Below are 25,452 nucleotides of genomic sequence, written 5' to 3' on the forward strand. Positions count from 1 at the left end.
TGGCCGCGCCTGCACCACGTGACCTGTGCTATATAAGGGGCGCGGGCGGTCGGCCAGGCCTTTTCCGGCCCCGCGGTGCTGAGGGATGTGTGCGGGCCCCGCGCGGCCCCGCCGGTGAGTGCGGCGCGGTTCCGCGCTCGGGGGCCGCGGTACCAACCCGGGGTACGGCCGAGCTGCCCCGCGGCTGCGGGCCGGCCGCCGATGGGAGGTGGAAAGGGAGGATTGAAGTGGATTGCGCGGCCGGGCCTGGTCCGCGGCCTAGATCGCCGGGGGCTCTGCCTCATGGCGGCCCTGGGGGTGTGTGAGGGAGGGGTCCTGTGGGGCCCCACCGGGGATCGGGAGAGCAGCGGCTCCGGATAACACCTCAGGCGGTGAGTTACCGGCTCTTGCCTACCGGCCTGTTACGTGTAAGATGTGGCCGTGGAATATGGCGAGGTCCCGTGCCCGCTATAAATACCAGTGAATACGTCTCCGGTTCTTGCGGGTTCGGATTTTTTTAACTACTGGGCTTTGAGGAGCTTATTTTTGCAGATAAACGGGAAACCTTGTGCAAAAAGTAGTAGTAGCGTTATGGAAGGAGTAAGGATCCCTATATAGCTGGGGTGTGCACGCAGTGTAGAAGGGTTAAGGACTGGCTTCACAGCCCAAAGGCTGCGAGGCTTTAAAAAGCATTTGGACAGTGCGCTCAGGCACATGTGGTGACTCTTGGCCCAAGAGTTGGACTCCGTGGTCCTTGCAAGTCCTAACTCAGCACATTTTAAGAGAAGTGGCTCACTTAATTTCCATATGCTCTGCACATGATGAGAACTATGTTGGTAGGGACATCTGAGAGGCTGATGAATGCCAACATATCTGAGCTGGGCATGGAATACTTCGGGTGGCCTATCCAGGAGAGCTGAGACGCCGCGGGGCCTTTCTGAGCAGCCAAGTTCATGCCTGGCTGCCCCAGTGGTAATACAGCAGAATCAGTGCTATAGAAAAAGAGTAGTTTAGTGATCATATCCTGCTTAAAAATACATAATAGCAGTTATTTTTGTGGCCGCAATTTCGATTGCATCAGGGAAAATCTTAGAACTCTGAGTATTTTGGATGTTGTTTGTTGAGTATTTTTCTAGGTAATATTTGTGAATATTGCATCGTTTTTCAAACAAGAAACTAATATGCTTTCTTGTTTTCAGTTCAGCATGTGTCAGCTACGCTCTTCCCTTCTCATGGCTTCAGTCCAGGTAAGTGTTGCTTCTGACATACAGAGTTGAAATTACCAAATGCTGGATTTTTGTACATCAGGGAGTTACAGTATTGGCAGTTGTAATTCGGGCATTGTCTGTAGTGTCTTGGGCAGGCCTCACCTTTCTGGTGGGAAAAGTCACCAGTTTGTCCTGGAGAATGTTTATGAACTACTGCTCATCCTGTAACCAGATTGCAAGAGTACCCCCAGCTCCCTTTTTTCTTCCTTTACTGCTGTTTCTTTGTTCACAGCAGCGTTTTGGAGAAACTGCCTGGTGTATCTTGTAGAAAAGGGGTTCACTGGGGATTGATTAGAGTAAATCTCAAAGCCTGTGATGGTTTCATTATAAGAGTAGTGGACAGAAGTGATTTCTGAAAACTCCATGCTGAGGCTTTCTAATGTGATTGCCAGAGAAGCTTGCTGGGTTTGCAAACATCCTCAACACTTTCATCTCTTCCAGATTGCCCCCAAATGTGGAGACTTGAAGCTACTTCTTTCCAAGGTAAAAAAATTATTATTGAAAAATAAATATAAAACGATGCTTAGCATTTGTCTAGACAACATCTTCTGCTCTGATAATATCAGAAAATAATTAATTCCTTGAGCAAAGCTATCCCTGTGGTGCCACAGTGATGACACTTATTTGCTACTCTTGACCAAGAGAGTGATGAGCACTTTTACCACCAAAACAGTTTTCTGAGGCACAGCAACTGAAAATTGCCCTCGGTGCTTTGACTGCTGAATATATGGTTTACAAGTGTTTTACTTCTAGGATTTGAATCCTGCACTTCAGAGATAACGTAGAAGGAACATCACCTGGTAAGAAATACATGCTTTGTGGAGAGATTTCTTTCTACTAAGACCAGAAACAATTTATACTTGCTAGTATTCAAACTTTATTCTTTTTTTAATTGGGAAAATTTACTTGTGAAAGCAGTCACAAGAGGTGACTGCTTGGTACTATGATTCCAAGGCAGATACAATGATGATGGCATAGTTCAGCTGAATATCCTCTGATGAACACTTCTGTTCTTCGCCCCTATCTGATGTATCTGGCTCCTGTGCTCTCCCAGTAGGAGCTGTGGGCTTGGGCACAAAGGCTGCAGGGATCTGACTTTGTTTTCTATTGTTGCAGGCACTTGGCAGATTGAACTGTAAGCTGTTACAAGGTAAATACTGCATTGCTGGCATCTGAGAACTGATTTCACCCCTGCTGTTTGCAAAGGCTGTTGTGTGATGACTGCATAGTTCAGCAGATAACCTGTGATGATCACAGCTACTGTCTTTCGCCCATGTCTGATGCAGCCTCCTGGAGCTTAAACATCTATCTCAGAAGATCAGTATGTGGGTTTAATATAAAAAACCAAAATTAGTAAGATGAGTAGAAAGATGAGTAGGATGTGTTTGTGAAGTCAAACACAAAATATGCCAGAATAAGGTTAATCAGGTGTTGGTGCTCCGGGTTCTAAAAGTATTTTTGTTGCTTTGCCCTGGACAGAGGAGCCCCCATGCCTCTTGTGTGAGAAACTATTTCACCTGTTACTGATGTTGGTGAAGACAAGACCTTCCTAATTAAAGGTAATTAATAAACCTTTACTTTAAGATGGATGCTGCTTTTATCTGTGCTGTATTTGAGGGTTTGCTTTTAAAGATGCTTGCATATTCATTTTGCTCTTAAAAAGTGAGGCAAAGGTTAATACTGTAAGTGTGCCTTCAGTTTTCTGTATTTCACAGTAAGAGCATACAATAATTGTGATGCTAATGAACTCTAGAATCTTCCTGTTAAAACTAAATGATGAATGCCACATTACTGTGAATTTAGTGTCCCAAAATGGTTTTCCATAATACGCACAGCTTGGTTACACAAAGCTCATGTCACTGAACTCTGCAATTGGAAGGTTTCTTCCTTTGTGCAATTTCAGCCCACTCTGGAGTTCAGGAATGAGCATCTCAGTGTTGAAGAGTGCTGGGAAATGGCTTTACAACCTGCCTTCAGAGGGGGATGGGAATGTTGCAGCATACTGTAAATGATGTTGAATCAGGTCTCCGATCTCCATGAGGATAAAACTTGATCAAACTCTGATACAGTATTTTACTTAAGTTGTTTTTAAAGCTGTAACTTCCTGCTGGACCCTGCTTAATAGCAAATTTCTCTTTGCAGGCTTCCAGATGTTTCTCATTGTGAGGTAAGTACTTGTTTTAACTTCCTAAGTATTGGGATTTCAACACAGGCCCATAAGTAAAGTATTTTAACTGCTTGTCAGCTAGGGGGAAAGGGGCAAGGGGCTCATAGGCTGTGGCTTGCATCTCAGCCAAAACAGGAGGATGTTTTAAAGGGGCACTGCTGGCCGGAGCCCAGTCTTTGCAGGCTGATGTGCGCTAAACTTGTCACTGTGAGCTCTTGAATTTGCTCTGCTGAAACCATTGAAGTGTTTGCCCTCCTGCCCGTAGCAGGGCTGCACAGTGTGAGCTGCCTGTGTGATGAGATGTGACTGCCTTGACTTCAATCATGGAGGTCTGTAATTAGCTCTATCTGACTGCAGGCACCTGACTTACTTTCTTACTCCTTTGCTTGTTTCTGTACTGTCCTAATTAATGGTTTGCCTTGATCCAGGTGTGATGGAGCTGGAAGTGATGCACCTGGTAGTGCTCCAGCAAAAGTAAGTTGTTAACACATCAGGGACTGCCCAGTACTGTGTGATACAGGGAATGAGGAGCTTACTGGATTCTGGCCTTTACAGTGCAGCATTAAACAGGGCTCTTGGTGATTTTATCGCCTTTTCCGGGTAAAAAGCCCACAGATTTGCCAGCAGCCTGTAGGGATTCACTCTCCCAAGGTGCTGCATATCTCAAACTTGGAATTACCTGCTTTCTGTGACCAAAAAAGAAAAGAAAAAGAAAAAAGTGGTGACCATTTTAAATGTATAATTGCTATGGGCTACTTGAATTCCTACTTAATAAGGAAAACTCTGCTACCAGGTTGCCACACATTCTAGGCTGAGCAAATGCAGTATAATTACCTGCTGTTAAAACTTCTTGCTGTTGAAATTTAGTGGGCTCTTTTAGGAAGTAGCACTGATCTTGAATGCTTGTGTGGTAAATTGTTAATCTCGATGGTTAGATCAGAGCTCTTAGGGTGATGTGAATGAGGATGTGGTTGAGAGTAAGGGCTGAAATTCTGAAGTCAGATCCCCCTTTAAAGGACAAACAGGAGATACAACATTAGGCTGTTCTTGTGAATGTACTGTTTGTGATGAATTCTGAGCAATGGGAATCTCTCTGAAAGAGGCTGAGGAGAACTCTTGTGCTGAAACAGTACCCACATTCACACTCTCAAACCACTGCCCAAAGTGTGTTAGTACAATTTCACTTCTTTACAGGGTGAAGTTTGCATGGAGTTCAAGAAACCAGATGGATGTGTCTGAGGTAAGTGTAGAGTATATGGGGTTTAATAATTCCTGGAATATTGTCTTTGTGCTGAATGCTTAAGTAGTGGTGCCTAAAATTAGTCCTGTAATATGATACCTGATTTGTCTTCCCTTTATTGTATCTGGCTGTGTTCTGTGGGCACTGCTGTAACATGGCACTCTGGAGTGCCATAAAGAGTTTCTGGAATTAAAAAAAGTCTTGTGCTGTAGCTGTCACTTCTCAGCAGTTGTTACTGCTAACCTTTATATTGGCTCTACAGAAATTTTGCTCAAGTTCTAGATGATTGCTGTACAAACTTGTTTTCAAACAAAGTGGAACACTAAACATTTTCAAAGATAGCAGTAATTATGAAAACCTATAGTATGTGTATTTTAGGTATTTAAAATCATGAAACACAACATTGTTGGGAGAGAAGGTATCACAAAGCAAAGTAATAGCTTTTTACTTTCCCTGGTTCTTCATATGTTAGTAATTAAATATTTCTGATTAAGTTAGGGTTTGTAAGCTTTGTGTATCCTGTTCGGGTGTTGTAAGCTAAACCTGTAAGTTGCCAGCTAGAAATCAATTTCCTTTTAGGTAAAATAGTTTGATGGATAGAAATTCACAGGTAAATAAACTTGGCATATAATGCTGCTGTTATTCTGAAAGTACTTCTCTCTTCCTCAGGGAGGGACTGCTGTCTGCAGCCTCACTGGGTAAGTCCACACAACATATAAATTGTGTTAAAAACTTGTGGAAATATTTGTAGCCACTGATGAAACTGATTCTGCCAGATGAGTTGCTGTGATATTACCCTTTCCGTTCCTATTATGTCTGAGGTTACAAAGCTGTTGTGGAATGTGTAGCAGTTGTGCTGCTGCATATGCTAACCGTGTTTTCTTGATTTTAGGTGAAGAGGCAACTCTGAAACTAGTGTATGAAGAATTGAGAAGGTGAGTGTAACTGCTGTAATAATGTATTTGTTGGAACAAGTGATGAAAACCTTAGCTTGAACTCTCTCACTGAACAGAGATGAAATTCTAAGGTCTGAGATGTTCCCATCAAGTGTGTTATGCTGGTTTGGTGCCTTACAACAATTCTTATGTCTGTCTTAATAGGTGGAAGATTGCTGAGAAATGGGTTACACTTGCATGAACGGCATTAAAAAAGCCAGTGTGCTTTTACCTCATTGGTAATGTTTGCCTGGTGCTGATTGGATCTAATAAAAATCTGCAAACTCTACCTGGTGTTGTGACATCCTTTCTGGCTGGAACAACTTGATGTAAAACACCTCCAAGCTGCTATATTACGATTTTAAAGGCTTAATTTAGAGCAGGGACTAAACTAGATTAGATGCTAGTCCTGCAGGTTGTCTTAACAGAGGTGTCAAATACTGCTGGTGTGCAGGCTGCAGGTGACCATATTTAGACATATAAATAACTTAAAGAGTATTTCAAGTATTTAAGGTGAGAGCTAAACTTTGCTACTTGTATATTTGCTGCTAAAATAATAGTCCACCAGTAATCCTGTAATTAAGTGTTCAGGTGCAGATCAGAACAAGTGTACACCTGGGACTTGGTAGCCCTTTTCAAAGGGTTCTGGATTTAAACAACACATTTGGCTTTCATGAGGGAAAAACATTCAGTTGGGAAGGTGGGAGAACAGCAGTTACTGTTTAAATTACTAAGGCCTGCGAAGATATTTCTGCTTTCTAATGCTCCTTAATGGAAACTTACTTCTCTGAAAAAATCACTTAAATTCTTCTCTGCTCTGAGAGTTGATGTCAATATGGAGAAAATCAGCTTATGAAACTCAGTTATGAAGAACTCCTTTTCCATAAGACTTCAACTAGTGCTGTAGCACTTCTGATGAGAAGTAAAACTACATGACTTCAGCAGGATTATTTTCAGATTATTAGTGTTGCTTAGAACCTTTCAGTAAGAGTAGGTTAAACATGGTGGCCACATTTGAATTAAACCTCTTCTGCACTAAAACAAAAGCCAGTAATATGGTCTGTTTTCATCCAGAGCTGATTAGTAGCCTCTTTCAATTCTCCCATCATGTTACTTTTTGAAATACCACACTTCGTTGTGCCTGTTAAAGAGCTTGAAGGGACTGTCGTAGCCTGCAGTATAAAAGAAGTCTTCATGGAATGGTTGGCCTCTGTTTCTTAAGGTTCTGGCCAAAGCATCAGCTTCCTCAGCATATTTCTCTGGGGAGGCAAAGCCACCGAAGGACCTGGTAAAAGTGAGAAGGAGATTTTGCTTCAAGCCCCTGGCTTTATTTTTACAGACAGAAACTTTAGACTTGCAAAGGAAGTGATGCAGTTTGTAGTTGGTAGATTACCCATGCAGAGCTTAGTAGTCATGCAACATGGGTATTTATGCTGTTTTTAAATGTAAGATTTAAAACAAGTGAACACTCAAGTAACAAGTACGCTGTATGTGTTCTGGCAGTTCAGGACTACAAATAAAAAAGGGTGTTGGGAGAGTGGTTTTAGATGTTCAGTAGAACAAACTGTCTTCAGAAAATTATTTTGGAGGCTTCATCTATGAAAATCAATGCCATTTTCAAGTGTCTTCTAGAAACATCAGTGTTTCACAGCTTGGTACCTTGACTTTGTGGTAAACCAGACACCCAAGCATAAGATTTCCTAATAGCTGGATTTCAGCAATTCAAGCTCTGAACAGCAGGGTCTATCCACACTTAGTCATCTCTTAAGAAAGTGTAGCTCACACTTCAATAAGGGCAGCTCTTGCCCTGGATTTGTCTGCTCTCAGCTGTGCTGTTTGGCTTACCGGACAAAGAGAGCTGCTGCCTTCCGTTCCTCAATGAACACACTGGAGTCTGTGGGCTGTGGGGGGCAGTCCTGGTGTTCAAATGGCACAAAGAAAGAGATCTTGAAGTCTGTACAGCCTGATTTTACCAGGCAGGTCACTGGCACAGTCATATCAATCTTCATTTCTAGAGGAAAGGAAAACCAGGTGTCTAAGCTGCATTCCCCAACTCCTCTCATTCATTATTATTTGTGTTTGTTAGCTGCTTGTAATTCTTTCCATTTAAAGCCAGCATGTCCTACCTTTTTCGTTCTTTCCCTGGATGTAGTGGAAGAGTTTCCAGAAGCCCTGGCGCATTGCTTCCTTCTGGGTTTCTCCCCTAATGACCGTGCTGACCCACTTTGCTGTCTCATACTGGCGCAGTTCATAGTCCTTTGCCTGAAAGGTAGCAAAAGTCACAGGAACCATCAGATGGCTGTTGACAGAAATTAGTAGCTACTTTTTCCAAATCAGCATCCGAGTGTTGTTGCAGTTACCATTGCCTCTGCTGAGCTCCAGCGAGGGGACTGCAGGTCCAGGGACAGAAATGTTTGCTTGAAGGACTTGATCATCTTGCCAGAGCTGGAAGGCAGACACAGTTCATTGGCATCTCTTAAATTAATCTGGCACCAGAGCGTTTCAGTTGTCACTGAGCTGGTGGAAGGCCTGAAAAAAGGCTGAAGGCCATTTAGCCCTGCAGGAACAGAGCACCAGCACCAAGAAACTACTTCTACTGGTAGGAGGAAGTGTTCTTTCAGGCTATACTCCCCTTGCTTCTCCATTACAAAAAGGTATTTCCTGAGTGCATAGTGAGATTCTGCAAGTGGAAGTTTTTTGGAAATCCATACGTCAAAAGGACTTCAGTCTGCTCCTGGATGAGAAAGCAGTAGCAGTGTGGTGGGTGATCTGGTGTTGACTGCCCTTAACTTTATTTAGCCTCTCATGAAAGCCGATGACTTTCTTGAAGGCCTTTAGCCTCAGAGTCCTATGGATAAATGATATTTTTTGTATTTCTGAATTAATAACTTTTCCTCCATAGCCTTGACATGGAAGGAAAAAAGGTGAGAACTTCAAAACAGTCCCAAACAAAGCGAGTAAAAATATTCAAAACCACTGTTGAAATGATCAGATCTGATTAAATGCTGAGATTTTAGTGGTCTCCATTTATGACTTCTGTTAACCAGGCAGACTGCATTGTATTTGCCTACATTCTGACAGTGTCTGCCCTCTGTTAATGTTACAGTGTCCTTCACCCTTCATGTTGCAAAAAGCACATAATTCAGTGATTATCTGGATTCTCAGGTCATAGAATGTTGTCTTCTCAGACTATGACTTAATTACCTATTTCTTGGTTAACAATGTGAGGCAATGTGATTGCCTACTAGGTAGACCTCCCAGCTCTGGATTTTCTAACTTGGTGGCCAGTACTGTCAGTGACTGCACATTAGAAATACTTAATTATGTTAAATGATACTTTGGGATGGGAGAGACAAACAGAAGAATCCTCCAGATAGAGTTGAATTCTTTTAGATGTACAGGAAAGCTGAACTTTGAAATGTCCATCTATTCACATAAATATGCCTATAGGGTAGTTTAGGGTGGGTTTTTTTCTGCAGCTGTTAACACATGGGCCAAAGGGACAGGCAGCAGGTTACACTGCTAGCACAAGTAAGAGCAGCCAGAACATGCCACTCCACAAACTACTAGTGCTGTTAAGGAAGTGGGGAAGGTAGACATACTTACAGTTTCAGCTGTCCTTGTCCTTCTAGCTGTTGCAGTGTGTCCTGTGGAGGCTGCAAATCCTCGTAAGATGCTGCATGTCAGTGTTTATTTGAGTTTGGGCAAGCTCCTCCCATGCCTCAACCCTACTGGAGGTGGCTACTGTTATGAAAACCAGAAGGGCTGGAGCCTTGTCCTGCTCTGGGTCTCATTGGAGAGCTCCCATGCAAATGTCAAAAGCCCAACCTACTACCCACGAGGCAACACTGGGACTAGTGTGTGGTCTGGCTCTATAAACAGTTTTGCACTCTTGTGTAACTTCCCGTGTTTGCCATGGCTGCGTGGCCGCTTGTGACAGGGTCAGTGGCAGTTTTGTGCTTTGGGAGAAAGGATTTCACATAAATAACGTGTCTGTCCCCCCACCCGACCTGGATTACGGGAGAGTGATGCTATGCAGAGTGCCAGCTTTTCCTTTTTGCCACAGGGGTAAAGGGTAGGTAGAAATCTGGCTGCACACTCTGCTGAGGCCATCCTCACGAGATTTTTGCTGGCATGTTATGAAAGACAGACAGTGTTCTCTGATGGCTGGCTGTTCTGAGCGGTATTTGAGGTTAATGAGCCCTCTTAGCCCTTGGATATCTGCACAAAGGGGTTATACAAAGCTATTGTGAAATCCTGTCCTGCTTATAATACACACAGTGAAGCTGGGCTCTTCATTTAGCCAGCTGCAGCTCCAGACATAGTTTGGTACCAGCACAATAGGGCAGATTAAACTCCACAGTTTGTATTCTGAGAACACCTCTCAGTTTGTCATGGCTTGTGCAAATTCCTTGCAGCCAAATTCAGCTGAGCTCTCGGGGACATTTGACATCCATAGCTGGGAATGACTTTTAACAGGAAACCCACTTTGCTTGCAGGGAACTTCATCAGGATGCTGTGTGATCCACTCCTGTTCTGAAAAGGGAAGTAAAACCGCGCCAAGTAGCAATTGTGAATTTATCTGTAAAGCCACAAATCTCTCCAGAGCCACAGAAGAGGGTGGTGTACAGTCATTTGGTACTGGAGTTTATTCGAACACACTGAGGCCTGAAATGTGTAACCAGTTCTCTGCATGCTTTGTGCTTTTTATTTTACAGAGTAAAGTATTTCTCCATTTTACTGTGCTCTGCTTGGGTCAAACAGCAACAGCAGGAGGGTGTTTGGAGGAGCAGAAACTGCTTGGTCTTTGCTCAGGAGCTGCAGGCGTGCAAAGGCGTGGGCTGGTGTAAGGTGAGCTGTACCTTACCCTGTCACCCCAGGGATGGAAGTGTTTTTTAACACCTCCAGAGTAGAAAAGGTCTTATGAAAAACAATACCCAGCAACAATAGTTTGGAAAATCTCCACAAGTTGATCCCAATGATGAGCATTGAGAAGTATTACCTTGGAAGGGGGGCAATAGCTCTGTAGATAAAGACAAGCTCACAGTGAATTTTCATTTGATTTCTGAAGCAGAGAGGCCCAGAACAAACACCCAGTGAGTTTGTATGTGTCCAGCTGATGTCCCTGACAAAGAGTTGACTGTTCCTGGTGGAGCACCCCCAGGCTGGAGAACAATCCTCAGTGTTTTCCCAAGAGGTTGTTTTCCAGCACTCTTGTTTTTACACTTTACACTTGTTTTTAAACATTGAGAGAACATGTCAACAGCTGCCTGAGACAGTAGGGCAGGCATGGGGACATGTATTCTGATTATATACATTCCAAAACTTAGAGAATAGGGATGGCATTATGGTGCAAGCTGACACACAGTCTCACTAGTACCTCCAAGTAGAGGAAAATCCAAATGCACAGCAGGCATTAAGTCTCAAAGGCTCTGACTTTTGACCTCTGTGTAATGTCATAAATATGTGTTTGGGATGCGGCTGGCATTTTCTAGAACATCTAACAAAGCAATGTTTTTCTGTTCCCTTGCCTTAAGGAGCAGAGATAAGGGCACGAGCAGATAAAAGCATGTGGTTTATACCCTAATTTTACTGTCTTCATCTGTGCAGGAGCACTGTAATGAACTGGTACTTAAATAATAACTTTGACTGGCTAAGGACAAGGACAAGCCTGTGATATCATCACTTGTGATTTCCACTTTTCCTCTCTGTAACAAGACCTTAAGCAATATTTTCCACAGCAAAACTGCTTCCATCTGCTGTGTGGCAACATTACAATAGGTGCTGTCACATCGATGCAGTTCTGTTGGAAGTTACCTTTATCCCTAGAGGCAAGCACAGACTGTTTGCACAGGCAGGAATCTTTTCCACTGACCTAATTGTGTCAGGACTGGAGGAACCCAGGAAAGAAGTGTGTTGTTTCAGTGTGCTTAATGATAACTTTGAGTCATGTTCTTGTAGCTGACAAGTCTGTAGTGTAATATGAAGAATGGGGGTGTGAGAGACAAACAGGGATGTGTGGCCACTCACATGTTTTATCAAGTGGTCTTAACCCAAAGCTCCAGGCAGAGAATCTTTGACAATGATTTTCATTTAAAAGAACTGAGTCTCTTAAAATATATATGACCTTTACTTTTGTAAACATACACCTCATCTGTCGGTGCAGAAACCTCACTTCACAGGAAAGGAGTTGAGCATGTGATGTTACTGTAGTTACTGTCAAGGGCAGCAGAAGTGTCCTTATGTGCTGTTAGATGAACTGTGGTTTACTGCAAATTCATCTCCCAAAAGAAGCCTCTTATCTCCTTGCTCTAAAGAAAGCCTCTATTTTAGGTCATATTCTCACTCCTAATGTGGAAAATGAAGAAGCAGAAACATACCATCTTCTAAAGAAGCAGTTGAATTTACTATAGTACTGTTCCAAGGAGATTCCTTGTTATCCTTAGAAATTGTGCAAAGGAGATCTGTGCCAGAACTGCTGTGAGGTGGTATTTAGACCTTATGCTCTGACCTACACATTTTATATCAGCAGGGGAATTTCTTAACCATTGAATTCACCTTCAGCCAAAAATTACCTGCTTTCTGGAAATGTGTATGTGGGTTTTGTCCCTGGTTTTGCGTGATTCTAGTTAGTTTGTTACAAGTCACATGTGAAACTACTTCATCTTCCTGCTTACTCAGTGACAGCATTACCTAAATCTTGCTGAATGAGTGATTCTGTGCTCACTTCATCAGAGAATGCATGGAGCTGGCTGCAGCTGCTCTTGACCAAATAAAAAGCTTCCTACACCCAACACCACTCCAGAGCACTCCTGACTTGGCATTTTCCAAGATTTCTCTGCTGAAGCTCACATTTTGAAACCATTCCAGGTTTGGGGAATTGATCCTAAACTGCTCCCAGCTGCCATGAAAAACATTCCAAAACCTTCCTGTCTTCTATGCATGGAGCCCTGAGAGAAGCTATCTGAGTTTTATACACTGCTTTATTCACTGGTTTATTTCTACAGTTTATTATGGATCTGTTCTGGGATCTAGCTAGAAACTGAATTCCACAAGCAATTGTCTCAGCAAACTTTAGCCAGTGAAAAAAAGTTACCTAGATCCACAGAAACTTCCAGTCCTCACTGAGTGCTGAGAGGAAATTATTTCATCTTCCCCTACAAATTCATCCACATTCTGTTATTGACAGATTCTTCTCAGAAGCAAGAACATGAAAAAAGGTAATTTTTTATCTTCAAGATAGGAGTGTCTCATTAAGGGAAAGAGGTAACCGTGTTTGCTAGGATAAGAGTCATGACACAAATGTATTGTATTGCTGGTTTTGCTTTTTAAAATGGTTTAGGAGAGACTTAAGCCTAAACTGTGACAGATTACACCTTATTTGCAAACATAGCTCTGAAGAGGGGACAGCTTTCTAGGCAGAAACACAGTGAGCTCTGCATTTTCTTTGTTTGATTCCCCCTTCCCAGAGTTTTAAAGTGACCTTTCACTTTTTCTTTACCTGCTTTGGCCCCCTCCTTCCCTCCCTCCCTCTCTGTCATTCTCAGCCTGCTCCAGTCCCTATGCTGCATGGAGTGAGACCACCGGGCAGCTCCTCTGCCAAGGACCTGGGTTAAGCTCCTGACTCTGCTGAAGGGTTGTTCTGAAATGGTGGGAACAGCCCCACGTGTCTGAAAAAGACCTTGGTATGCAGAAATTGCCTTAGAGAGCTCAGGATTTCCCAAGTAGTCCCAAGAACCTGAGAACATGTCCAGACATGATGGAAACAGGCCCAGAGAGTAGGGATTATTAATATGTTAAAGGAAGTATTTTCCTTAAAATATTTCCCACTTCCAGAAAGTCATGAAGAGGTAACTGGAACTGAGGGTTTATCACCTAAGCTTCGTCCTCATCTTACTGGCATGAGTGTGGATCATATCAGTACTCCCCCATTTTCTAGCAGTATTGGTAGTGGGTGTGGGGTTTTGGTGGGCACTCCTGTTCTAGAGATGATGTGAGTAAGGCCTTCAGAGGTGGATTCTTCAAGAACCTGGTGTCTCTTCCTGTCCATTCCCAGAATGAGCCAATGCTGCACTCTGCAGCAGATGGCAGTGTTGGCTGTGCTCAGAGGTGAGCTTTGCTTGGAGAGTAACATCCCTGATACTCTCTTGGTTGCCTGTGGTCACGTAGGCTCCGGTGCACCCTGATAGTTCTTTCTATTTCCAGAGACATCAATTAGATTATACTCTTATTGACTGCTAATGGGAAAGCATCTTAACACCTAAAAACCTATCAACTTGGCATGTTAAAACATCTTTTACACAGCAGACACAGCAACCTCAATCAGAGAATCACAGAGTGGTTTGTGTTGGAAAAGACTTTAAAGAACTTACAGTTCTAGCTCCCTGTTAGACTCCAGGGAATGTCTGTGTAAGACAGTTTAGAAAATGCCAAGTTAGGAAAACCCTCCAGGTTATGCTTAACTCAAGAACAGTTAAACTGGCAAGTCTTCAGGTAGAATCAACAGCAAACTTAATACTTTAAAATGAAAATTTAATATCCAAGAGGTCAGTATTTGTTTTGGTTTTTGCACGTTTAGATTTAGAGCAGAGTAAATGTAGGTAGGTAGGTAGGTACATACATACATAGGTAATGATATCACATCAACTCCCCAGCTGATTCCCACTTCTGAATACCAACCAGCCATGATAATATTTAACTGAATTTAACTCTCAGCTCCTCCAAGCAGCTTTAAAATTCCTCTGAAGAGCTCAAAACAGCTCTAAAACCCTTTTATGCTGATCTGTGACTCCTGCAGAGTTCTAAGTAGCTCTAAACCTCTCCAGGCTACTGTAGAGCTTCTCTCCTGCACTGTCAACACCATCAAGTAGCACTAAAACCGCATTAAAATACTCAGGAAATCTTGTGGACTTCGTCTAAATGGCTCTACAGAGCACTCAATTGTCTGTGAACTTCCAGAAGTACACTGGTGCTTTGGGGAGGTGGAAGAGATTGCAAGAGTTGCAACTATTGAGCCTGGAGAAAGAGAAATTACCTGTGGAAATGGAAGAGTGTATAAAAATGGGATTTCTGAAAGAACAAGATGACCCTCTAAGGAAAGGAAAATAAATATATGTGCTTTGGAAGGAGCTGCTAATGAGGCCAAAACCCAGAGAGTGATCTCTGCATGCAAACAGCCCACGGTGAGCATATTTTGGAGTGGAGGAGGAATACCACAGCCCCAAACCCCTGAGGATATTGTGTGACTACATGAAAAATGTGCTCCTGGACCACACAACGGGGGATTGTTCTCCCTGCAGGCACTGGGTGCTCTCAAAACACACCCTAATGGAAGATCTGAAGGTGCACACTGAAGAAAATGTTTTAAAATATTATTTTGAACTTTATTGCTATGAATCCATTCAGGGCAGTACCTTGTCTCATGGGATGCTAGTCCACTGGTCAGGTCTGGGAGCAGATTTGAATCCTGGCCCAGCTGCAGTTTTGGTGGAATGGAGAAGATTGTGCTGTGCATGGCTGCCACGGAGCCCACGCTCCACAATGGACACGGCTGGTAAAACCACACGTTGGGCTGCATGCAAGGAGCAGAAAGCCTGAGCTCCATTTGCCTTTCTCACACAGACACATGCATCTGTCCGTGTGTCCCAGAGCGGGGACACTGCAGTGTTTTTGGGAGTGCTTCCAGCGCCTCAGCAGGGCTGAGAGGACATCAGGGGAGACATTGGAAGAGGTTTCTCTGTGTGAGGATGGGGAGGCCGTGGCACAGGTTGCCCAGGGAGGCTGTGGCTGCCCCATCCCTGGAAGTGTCCAAAGCCAGGGCTTGGAGCAACCTTGGGATTGTGCAAAGCGTCCCTGCCCATGGCAGGGGGCGGCCGCTGGGGGACCTTTTAAGGTCCCTTCCAACCCAAATCATTCCAAGATTTTGTTCGTCTCCATTCTGTTATTTACTAATATTTAAAAGTTCATTTATTTATTTTTTTTTCTCGAAGTTTGCACATAACGACGGGTAACCCAAACCGGCCTTATCTCTTGCACGGAGCATGGGCAATAGGAGCCCGTGGGGGCTGCGGGGCCGGCTGAGATGGGCCGGGCGAGGCCGGCGGTGTGGAGCCGGGCTGGGCGAGGGGAGGCTGGGCTGAGCAGGGCGCGGCTGGGCTGAGCGAGGGGACGGTGCTGAGCAGGGTGCGGCTGGGCTGAGCAGGGTGCGGCTGGGCTGAGCGAGGGGAGGCTGGGCTGAGCAGGGTGCGGCTGGGCTGGGCGAGGGGACGGTGCTGAGCAGGGTGCAGCTGGGCTGAGCAGGGTGCGGCTGGGCTGGGCGAGGGGAAGCTGGGGGAGGCTGGGCTGAGCAGGGCCGGCCGTGCAGCCGTCAGCCGCTGCCGCTGTGGCCGCCCCTTCCCGCCCCCTTCCCGCCCGGCCGCTCCCTCCCGCGGCTGCAGCGGCTCTGGCAGCCGCAGCCAGGTCAGGGGGAGCCGGGCCGACCCCGCCGTCCCTTCTCTCGGGAATGGCTCGGGCCCGCGCCGCTGCAGAGCCGCCCTCCCTGCGCTGCCCGCGGGGATTCTACCCTTGCACAGAAGCGCTTGAACAGAGATGGTAATCCCTTTTTTCCCCTTTTTTTTTTTCCCAGACAGCTCAATGACACCCCGAAAGAAGTTGAAGGGTCTTGTAGCTGCTACCATCACTCCAATGACTCCGGATGGGTGAGCTGTCAAAGTTGTGCTGATTACTGTTTCCTTCCACTCCTATTTTCCTTTCTTATTTGGAACGGATCTGCTTGCTTTGTTGCCGTTTTTGTTTGTTTGTTTGTTTGTTTGTTTGTTTAATCAGATCTCTGATGGGGTTGGGGGAACTATTGAATTGGTCCCACTAGGACCAGGGTGAGATTCCCCTGTCTCTGCTTCCTTCTGTTGCCAGCAAGTACCGTGGCTCTGTGTTTGGAGAGTTTGGATCAGTCTCATATCTCTTTTTGTGTTGCTTTGTCGGTGCAAATTAAGTCGTAGTACAGTTACATGTGTAGAGCATTGCAGCGTTTTCATATTTATTACGGAAAATTGAAGTCCTAGTTCCAAAGAGCTCTCGAGAGCTAGAAAATAATTGTCAGAATCTGAAGGCCTTTTAGACTTCTCTTTACCTTAGGTAAGTCATGCATGCAATCATGTGTGTATGAGTGCATGGAATTAGTCTAAACTTGAAGAAAATACTGCGAGGACAGCATAGTTTTGAAAATAACATCACATTGAAACTTGAAAGTCAGCTTTCTTCAGAGCAGGGGTGGCAAACAGAAGCCTCCTCACTGCATTTTGATGTTGCAAGACCAAGTTGTTTGGAGTCAGCAAAGAACCCTGAGCACTCTGAGCTCTCATGGGGGATGTATCAGGATCTGTACATTTGAGAGAGACAGTGGAGATTTGCTAGTACAGATCTCAAAAAGTGAACTTTAAGTGCTGAAAAACATGGCTTCATCCCAGTCATGGAACTCAGCTGCAGTCACTGCTTTGATTCTTGCTTTACAGTAAACTTATATCTGATTTTTTTTTATTATTGCTCGAATTAATTGCAACATGGTATTTAGAGAGTGACCTGAGCCCTCTGTCTGGACTGCATGGTCCTTGTCAGATATGTTCTGAGAAGGCATCTATAGAATTTTGAATGTTGTGTAAAACCTGTCAAGTCATCAGAATTGACTTCCAGACCATAAGTTGGGTCTGTATTTTTGACAAATGAAAACTCCTCATCCTTTAATGAGAGAGAGGTCAAAGTCACATCCAGCGGATGCCGTTTTGCTCTCTGCACCCAGCAGTTGTAACCATCCAGCAGTTTAACCATTTGCCAGCGCTTGCACAAATAACTCTGTGCTCTCAAGAGGACTGCTGTTTCCCTCAAAAGAGGAAAAGGTTTCAGTGTCTCCTGTTCTCTCATATCTCCCAAAAAAGTCCTTTGCTGTGACAAGCCTGCAGCAATTCCCAATAAAAGTTTGGAACAGCGAACTACTTGTCAGGAGATAGAGAAACTGCAAGAGAGAATTCAAGGCTGAGCTGCTACCCTCAGATGTTCAACAGATGTCGAGGGTTTCTTACCTCTGGGTAATCTGTGTGTATACAAATGCAAGGCTTCAAAATATGTAGGGTTTTTTTGTTTCTTAATCACTAAGTTTAAAATAACTGTGAGTGGGGACTTAATGGTTGCTTTGGTTCCTTTTATTGCAGAAAAATTAACCTGCCGGTGATTCGTCAGTACGTGGATTATCTGGTAAATGAGCAGAATGTCAAGAACGTTTTTGGTAAGTGACAGAAACTGCATTACAGCCCATTTACCTGGATGGGAATCCTGTGGTATCTTACCTGATATGAGCTGTAGTGGGAGGGAATGTGGATGTGGGATCATCCTGGCCATTTGTATTTACCAGTGGTATTTTATATTCACCTTAAGACATACTTAAGGCACCTGGTTTTGCACACACCCCATTTCTGTGGGGGATAAAATAAGGTGCCTCCATAAGGTGATATTCCCAGAGATAAATGGATAATACTGTGTTGATAGAGAAGACTCATCTGAATGATTCTTCCCCACTCAAAAATGTTAGTTCTTGTCTTCAGTGAAACCAATGTGTGTAGGTGAGGCCTCAGCCGGTGTGATTTGTGCTTTGTTGTGTTGAAACAGTGAATGGCACAACAGGAGAAGGACTGTCCCTTAGCATCCAGGAGAGGAGGCAGCTGGCAGAAGAATGGATGTGCCAGGGAAAAGACAAGTAAGTAACTGAGAGGGAGTGGGGGATTCCAGATCTTATGTTATAATAGTGCCTGATTGCAAAACAAAGTGTGCTGATACCTTTCTTTTTTTTAGTATTTTGTTCCTGGGCTTTGCTCCCCAGCTCCTTTATCACAGAAGTATGTTTTTGCCACTGCCAGTTAGCTGGTGTCTGTTCCTGCTGCTTGAGAGAGCTTGTGAGAGTCCTTCCCTTTGGTGCACTGAGAGGTGGGGGAATGAGAAAGGGCTTGGAAAAAAAGGGCTGTCCCCTTTGCTTAGTCTTGAGAAGAAATGCAAATAAAGAGCATTTCTGAACATTTTAATGTATTCGATTATTTGATGTGACTGAAGCTGAGGTGTTAAATGCTTAACTCCTTCCCTAAAGGTGCAAAATTAGTAACAGGAGAAAGAATTTAATCTGGATCTGCAGATCTGTGTATCTAATTGCAGCTTTGTTCTCCCTTTCTTGTACCCCTCACTGCTGCCTTTCTCTTGGATGCTGAGTCAGAGGATGTGCAGAGGAGGAGGTGTTTTGGGGGAGAAGGATAATGAGGAGAAATAAACTGGTGTGAAGGATCCAGGCCTTCAGATCCATAGCCTTTATATCCATGTCTCTTATGGATATAAAGGAGAAAAACAGCAATGGGGTTGATGGACTGGAGCTTCCCTTCTCAGGACCAGACAAGCAGTCAAAGGTGCTACTGTGAGGTTAAACTCTTCTGATAGGTTTGCAGAGAAATAGGTTTAGAAAGTAAAGATTTCCTTTGATTTCCTTTACTCTTCCCAGCCTCCCCTTAAATCCTTGATGTCTTAATTTCAATTTCCTAATAAAGTGCTAGGATACATCCCTCCTGACAGCCTTGCAAGTACAACAGCAAGAAGTCACATGTGATTCATGTTTACAAAATGTTGTCTTTCTTCCACCACCACTTGTCACTGGCAACATTTTCTCCATGTTTCTGCTCATCAGGTCAACACAGGCTCAACTCTTGTTTTAGTTTCTTGTTCTGTGGCTGATTGAGCTGAAGCAAGTAATTTTGGCAGCCTGGTAGTTCACCATCACTGAAACCTCCCTAAAATCTGAATTTGTTGGGTTTTTTTTTTGTGCAGATTAGACCACGTGATCATTCATGTGGGAGCACTGAATCTGCCAGAGTGCCAAGAGCTGGTGTGTATATGAGATTTTTCACTCAGTGTGTGATAAATAGAAGCAGACGTACCCTCAGATACTTTCCACTCTGTCTTCTATAGGCAAGACACGCAGCAGCTATAGGTGCTGATGGCATTGCTGTCATAGCCCCCTTCTTCTTCAAACCCACAAACAAAGGTGAGTAGATGTGATTGCTGAGGCCTTTTTATTGCCCTTCCAACCTTCATCACAGATAAAGGATTAATGCCATGTATTTTCTTTAAAAAATATTCTGATGATAATGTTTGCACAACTGTAATGAAAAAGCAAAACCTACAAGAAGCATTTTTTTAAGGATGAGAGATAGCAGAATTGTAAGAAATGGGAGGAAATGGGAAGATGGGAGGGATGTCTTGAGTCATTGAAAACCGATACAGTCACGGACAAAAACCCTCTAACCAATTAAATTTACAAAGTGATGTGTTTATTCACCGGCGGGCGGCACGGGAGTCATCTCCGAAAGGCGTGGCCGCCCCGAACAAGGCTCTTTGCTCTCTATTTATTTTCCAAGATCTTACATACAATACATATGAATGACCCCAGCACCTCCCATCCCCACTCTGTATTAAAATGAGGCTATCAGTCCTTCATGCGTGCGCAGTTCTTCTCTTGAATTGGGTTGGTGGTCTCGAATTGGGTCAGTGGTCTCAAAGGATGAAGTCAGGAGAGTCTTCATCAGGTCTCTGTGACCCTCTGGGCACTGTCCAAGGTCCCCTGCTTCGTGATTGATTGATACCAAGTCCAGGTGCTGGCCATTGTTCTTTGTGGTTTCAATCTGTTCTTATCTGTTCACTTACTCCACTTTTTCTATAAACAAGCTCATAATATAACAGTTAGCTGTAGCTTGGGCATCTAATAATCATTAACCTACCATTTACTAATCTAACTTACATTTTGATCAATATAAATAGCTTCTAACTTTTAGCTAAAATCTTAACTCTTTAAAATCGTGATTCAGTCTTTTGGGATGTATTTTGTTAGCCTTTTGTAAAAAGAAGAATTGCTTTTGGAAAGAACAGTCTTGTTAACTGGTCTGTGTTCTGAATGGATAGTTTGGTGTTCACACTTAATCTGGGCCACACTAGGAAGCAGTTGGTTCCATGCTGACCCTTGCTGGGCACTGACCAAGTTGAGCAACTGCTGATACACAGCTGTGGCTCCTGTTTCTGAGGTGAACAGGTTTGGTTCTGCTGTCTAAGGTTACCTCAAAACTTGCAGACTAAGTATTTTGTCCTTAAGATCCTGACAATAACATAAAAGAAGCACATGAAGTGGAGGTTTGTAAAAGAAATATTAGAAGTTGTCTGAATGAATTTTGAATGGAAATGTTCACATGAAAGCACCAGAAGAAACCAGAGTAACTTGCCAGAATGGCTGATAGTGACAGCCAGGACACAGTCAGTGGCAATCAGGCTAGTACTCACAGAGGAATAGCACAAAAGTCAGCAGAAACCTCGCCGAGAGTAGGATGGCAGTGAGGGTTCAGCACTGTTTTTTGCCATTCTTCTTCTTCCTGTGTCAATGAGAAAATTGCCTGAGATCTATGAAGGATGCAATCAGCAAGATTCTCAGGAAGAAGGTCAACCATAACAACTCTTTGATTTCTAAAACGGTGCAAATAAAGTTGCCCAAAATCCTGCTCATCATCCTCACCAAGCAATACCCCAGGGAGGTGAACATGAACTTGATCCCTTGTCCTCTGTTGCACACAAGTGATCCTGCTGAGACCACTTGGCGCACAGGTCTGGCACATGTGAGAGCATGCCTGAGTTACACCTGTAAGAGAGTGAGTGGGAGCCACTGACACTGGTTTGGTTTAAAAGAAATATTGTCTTTGCCTTTCTTCTTTGCCTGTCTTTGTCTTCCCTCGATTTTTGTCACATTTAATGTTTTATGACATGTCAAGTGTTTTGTATGATTAGTTGTGTGTGGTGCACGAGCTGAGGCCTCTCCACAGCCCCTGTGCTGTGAATCTGATGTGTCTCCCTGTGGATAGTCTTCTCTTACGGGGTACCTGATGGTTTCCTTCTAGACGAGCTGGTCGCTTTCTTACAGAAGGTTGCATCTGAAGCCCCTGAGGTGCCATTTTATTACTATCACATTCCTCCTCTGACGGGGGTGAAGAGTAAGTACAGAGTACAGATCTTTGGTTATTTGCCCTGGGAAGCAGGTTGTATGGTGTTTCTGAAAGCATGGATTTATGTTTAGACTTAAATGTGTTGTTGCTGGTTTGTTCCTAAACCTTTTCTGATCTGGTATTAGAGTCTTACTCTTTGTTGTCTTACTCTTTGTTGTCTTACTCATTGTTTTAGAGCTGTATAATTTACTAGGCTTAGGCTGAAAGTGAGCAATTTGTAAAATATGAAGTCTTTCTCTTGGGGACAAGGCAGGGAGCTCTCCCAGAACAGGCCTGTGTTCCCTCATATGAGATCTCTGTTGTGCACAGTTCGTGTGGAAGAGTTGCTGGATGGGATAAAAGCACAGATCCCCACCTTCCAGGGTGTGAAGTTCAGTGACACGGACCTCTTGGACCTGGCACAGTGCATAAACAAGAATGAAACAGGGGAGTTTGAATTTCTTTATGGGGTGGATGAGGTAAGAAGCTTCTCTTAAAAGTAATTTCTTCTGAGGTACTCTCTTGCTTCAGCATTGGGGAAGAAGTAACCCTGGACTCTTGATGTGAGGCAGTTTTGCTGCTCCCTCCCACCATCCACCACCCCTTTTTTCCTTGATTTTATTACAGGAAGTAATTTTTTTTTTACCTTTTTTTTTTTTTTTTTCCCTCCCTCCACCCCAAACTAGCAACTGTTGAGTGCACTGGCAGTAGGGGCAAATGGAGCAGTTGGAAGGTCAGTATGGCTTGGATCCCTTCCCCTCACACATACACTGGGCTGTTTTATCTTCCACTATCTGCAGTCTATTTCCCTGACTGTCTTCAGGGAACGAAGGATTTTGCAGGATAGGGATGTAAGAGGCAAACAGACACATAATCTAACCCCAGTCCTAGTCATGTAACCCAGGATCTCAGATTATGTTCTTTTGGGTGATCGTTGCTGTGGTTTCTAAGCTGACCCAAAGGTTTCAATGTACTTTTTAACCTCATGTCAACTTTTGAAGTAGGTAATCACTTCTAGCTACATTGGGTAAGGAACCAAATCCCAGAGAGGTTAAAATTGTTAGTTCACGTGAGCAGTTTGTGAGGTGCTCAGTTTAATTTCTAATTTATCCTCTGCCCCTCATATCAGGCTGATTAGCTGAATTACTGTATGATACCTGGGTTCCCATCTAGGCAATCCATTAAAGGAACAAGCAACTGGAAAACTAAATGATTGACTTTCCTTATTCCCCGATGACATCTTTTTATTTTTAGTTTTGCAAAGCAGTTCCATTGGAAAGAACTGGGAAGAGAAATCAGCTCTCTTAATTCTTCCATGGAGCTTGGCATACTTCAGATGCTTAACAGTAGATTGCACCACACATAAATTCCACAAGTTTCTCTCATAATAATGACAATGTCAACAGCAAAAGCCCGTGGTTACTTCTTTTGTCTCACTGGTTTTAAGTTCCTTCTTTGCATTCACCAATTCTATTTTTGGTTTGTTTTTTATGACAGTACATACAACTACTTGGGCCGACAAACCAATCTGATGTTGCAAGCCTTTGCAAAGCCAGACTTTGCCTTGGCACAGCAGTATCAGGTACAGCATCTTCCCAGGCCTCACTGGGAGCAGCCTTCTCTCTCTCGGAGCTTTGCTGTGGCTGTTCTGCATGTGATTCTGTCATCCATACCGAGGAGGCAGCTTTATTAAAGAAAAATCCTTTCATCTCCAACCTCCTTTTTTGTTATTCATCCCTCCTCACTTTTTTGACCACTCCTCACTACTTTTTAACCAAGACCTTTTAACCACTTACCCTTCAGCTCTAATCTCATCCAAGTGAGCAATGGTATAAGATACAAATATAGTAGTTTTAGATGCTTTTACACCTTCAAATTTGAGGGTCTTAATAAATTACTGTTGGTCTTTTCTAGTTTCTCACTGGGGAATTTCTCAACTTTGTCATCAAACTGGGTAAGTAAACTGGGTAAACACTGCCTGTTTCCCTCATTATGACTAAAAGTGCAAACTTTCTGCTTCTCAAACTCTCATGTTGCTGTACTCTTAGAACTTCCTTCCTGAAAGATTTTGCAGAGAAAAACTGTTGCATCTGCTGTTTCCCAACTTAGTAGCAGTTGGGAGCTCAACAAAGGGAGCTGACCAAGCATCCCTGACAGATTCCACTCTCCCTTCCTTCCTTCTGCTGTGAAATCTCACAGATTTGAAGCTGTGACTTTGTGATTTACCCTTGTCCTTATCCTGGCTCTTTCTCTGGGTTGGTTTTTTTTGTTATTTTTTTTCCTTCCATCTCCAAAAGCTCATTTCCAGCTTTATTTCTACAGTAATTTTTCTGAAATGGTGGTGGCCAAATAGAAAAATAGCTCTGATATTTCTCCTGACTTACTGCAATTAAACAGGATTTTTTTTGAAGGCTATACAAAGCCAAAACATTTTAAAATGGAATGATTTCTAGAAACAAAATCAAGTTTAAATATAAAAAGCAATTAAACCCAACAGATTGTTGTAGGGAGACTGAAACAGGAAATGTTTACAGTAAATTATATCAGACATTTAATGAAGAGAACTGTTTACTGTGGGTTTGCTGTACATATGCAAGCCCTGATCAATCTCCCCAAGCTTTACAGCCTGGTTGTATTTCTTGGGTTCAAAGTCAGAGGAATTGCATTATTTTTTAGCCTTATAGATGAAGAGGCAAACACTGAATATCCAGAGGCAAATTAGCTGTGAGCTATGGACAGAGAGCGGGATGTCGCTACTCCCAAGGCTTGACTCTGTGTGAGTCTGCATTGGGGGATGCTTACATATGAATAAATGTAATAAGTAGGTGTAATTTTTACTGCAGTGTTGTTCCTGTCTGTAAGCACAGTTACCTCTGTTCAATTAGCCTGTTCTCACTTCCAAGAAGTGCTTGAAGCCTGGTTGATACTGGATTACACAGAAGATCTGTACTGCTGCTTTTTTGGACACCTGTATTGAGGCTGCTTTAAGGAAAGTGGTCTGCCAATATCCTGATTTTGCTTTTGTCTGCCCAGGTTTTGGTGTTGCACAGACGAAAGCTGTAATGACTTTTGTTTCTGGCATTCCCATGGGACCTCCACGGCTTCCGCTTGTTGGTGCCTCCAGTGAGTTCATCGTCAAGGCCAAAGCCAAGCTGGACAGCATTGTGTGGCCCAACGGTAACTGATCATAGAGCCATGGAATCACTAAGCTCGAGAAAGACCATCAGGTCCAACCATTAGCATGACACTCCTGGGTCCACCACTAAGCCACATCCCCAAGTGCCACATGTATGATGTTCATTTCCACGTTGATCCGGATGTTCCTTTTCTGGGATTCTCTGCCATATGGCACATCCCCCACATGATGGGCAGGATTTCTTTCTGGGAACTGGCAATGTGCCCAAGCCCCTTCCTGGTAGGGCTGGCTTTGCTGGGGCACACGTGGCCTGACATTTTACACTGCTCCCCTGGAACTCTGCATGTTCCACGATTGACTGGGATTGTTTAATAAAAAAATAGCAAATTTTTCCCAGCCGGAGAAGGCTGATGACTTTTGACTAGAAAGGGGGAAGATCTCTACCTTTCTCAGCTGGTTGGTGTTTTGTCCTCTCCATAAGGATACTACATATTTGGTTTAAACAACAGTATGACACCATCAGGTTGCTCAGTTCATCATAATCACTGGAACATTGTCTGTGCATGTAAAATCCTGCTTCTGTCTGATCTATGTGTTTATACACTTTAATGCAAAATTAAAAAAAAAAAAAAAATCCCTTTTGTAACAGCAAACTTTGGGTCACTAATAAGCAGGCAT

General features: G+C 43.6%; 2 protein-coding genes and 7 non-coding genes across 20 annotated transcripts; 8 read left to right on the top strand and 1 right to left on the bottom strand.

Moving 5' to 3' along the window:
• The first annotated feature begins 51 nt into the window (after nucleotides 1-51).
• NPL (N-acetylneuraminate pyruvate lyase) lies at nucleotides 52-25,452 on the top strand. Of its 12 annotated transcripts, none has more exons than XM_040073298.2 (23): nucleotides 52-114; nucleotides 1,179-1,226; nucleotides 1,689-1,730; nucleotides 2,001-2,047; nucleotides 2,364-2,397; nucleotides 2,727-2,806; nucleotides 3,390-3,414; nucleotides 3,843-3,888; nucleotides 4,609-4,654; nucleotides 5,324-5,352; nucleotides 5,547-5,589; nucleotides 10,308-10,440; nucleotides 16,214-16,286; nucleotides 17,793-17,866; nucleotides 18,247-18,334; nucleotides 19,444-19,501; nucleotides 19,585-19,660; nucleotides 21,555-21,647; nucleotides 21,969-22,117; nucleotides 22,325-22,371; nucleotides 23,136-23,220; nucleotides 23,553-23,592; nucleotides 24,672-25,450. In XM_040073298.2, the coding sequence occupies exons 13-23, from the start codon at nucleotides 16,222-16,224 to the stop codon at nucleotides 24,821-24,823; spliced, it is 927 nt and encodes a 308-aa protein (XP_039929232.1). In that variant the 5' UTR covers nucleotides 52-114; nucleotides 1,179-1,226; nucleotides 1,689-1,730; nucleotides 2,001-2,047; nucleotides 2,364-2,397; nucleotides 2,727-2,806; nucleotides 3,390-3,414; nucleotides 3,843-3,888; nucleotides 4,609-4,654; nucleotides 5,324-5,352; nucleotides 5,547-5,589; nucleotides 10,308-10,440; nucleotides 16,214-16,221; the 3' UTR covers nucleotides 24,824-25,450. The 12 variants fall into 12 exon arrangements, 10 of the variants coding, with proteins under 10 accessions (XP_039929232.1, XP_058277671.1, XP_058277672.1 ...); XM_058421684.1 differs by lacking the exon at nucleotides 52-114 and adding an exon at nucleotides 239-371; XM_058421683.1 differs by lacking the exon at nucleotides 52-114 and adding an exon at nucleotides 789-951.
• Nucleotides 787-865, top strand: LOC120756902 (small nucleolar RNA SNORD74). Its single transcript, XR_005702297.1, has one exon. It is a non-coding gene; the product is annotated as a small nucleolar RNA SNORD74 (small nucleolar RNA).
• LOC120756908 (small nucleolar RNA SNORD75) lies at nucleotides 1,555-1,621 on the top strand. The gene has a single exon (XR_005702303.1). It is a non-coding gene; the product is annotated as a small nucleolar RNA SNORD75 (small nucleolar RNA).
• LOC120756894 (small nucleolar RNA SNORD24) lies at nucleotides 1,851-1,932 on the top strand. The gene has a single exon (XR_005702289.1). It is a non-coding gene; the product is annotated as a small nucleolar RNA SNORD24 (small nucleolar RNA).
• Nucleotides 2,117-9,374, bottom strand: HEBP2 (heme binding protein 2). The gene is made up of 5 exons (XM_040072844.2): nucleotides 9,196-9,374; nucleotides 7,950-8,034; nucleotides 7,716-7,851; nucleotides 7,435-7,600; nucleotides 2,117-6,874 (listed from the first exon to the last, which is right to left on the bottom strand). The coding sequence occupies exons 2-5, from the start codon at nucleotides 8,022-8,024 to the stop codon at nucleotides 6,700-6,702; spliced, it is 552 nt and encodes a 183-aa protein (XP_039928778.1). The 5' UTR covers nucleotides 8,025-8,034; nucleotides 9,196-9,374; the 3' UTR covers nucleotides 2,117-6,699.
• LOC120756904 (small nucleolar RNA snR60/Z15/Z230/Z193/J17) lies at nucleotides 2,203-2,283 on the top strand. Its single transcript, XR_005702299.1, has one exon. It is a non-coding gene; the product is annotated as a small nucleolar RNA snR60/Z15/Z230/Z193/J17 (small nucleolar RNA).
• Nucleotides 2,452-2,536, top strand: LOC120756905 (small nucleolar RNA snR60/Z15/Z230/Z193/J17). The gene has a single exon (XR_005702300.1). It is a non-coding gene; the product is annotated as a small nucleolar RNA snR60/Z15/Z230/Z193/J17 (small nucleolar RNA).
• On the top strand, nucleotides 4,471-4,546 carry LOC120756895 (small nucleolar RNA SNORD79). Its single transcript, XR_005702290.1, has one exon. It is a non-coding gene; the product is annotated as a small nucleolar RNA SNORD79 (small nucleolar RNA).
• LOC120756901 (small nucleolar RNA SNORD47) lies at nucleotides 5,404-5,478 on the top strand. Its single transcript, XR_005702296.1, has one exon. It is a non-coding gene; the product is annotated as a small nucleolar RNA SNORD47 (small nucleolar RNA).

The sequence above is a fragment of the Hirundo rustica genome, chromosome 9 (genome assembly GCF_015227805.2).
Source record: "Hirundo rustica isolate bHirRus1 chromosome 9, bHirRus1.pri.v3, whole genome shotgun sequence".
In the NCBI taxonomy this organism is placed as follows: domain Eukaryota; kingdom Metazoa; phylum Chordata; class Aves; order Passeriformes; family Hirundinidae; genus Hirundo; species Hirundo rustica.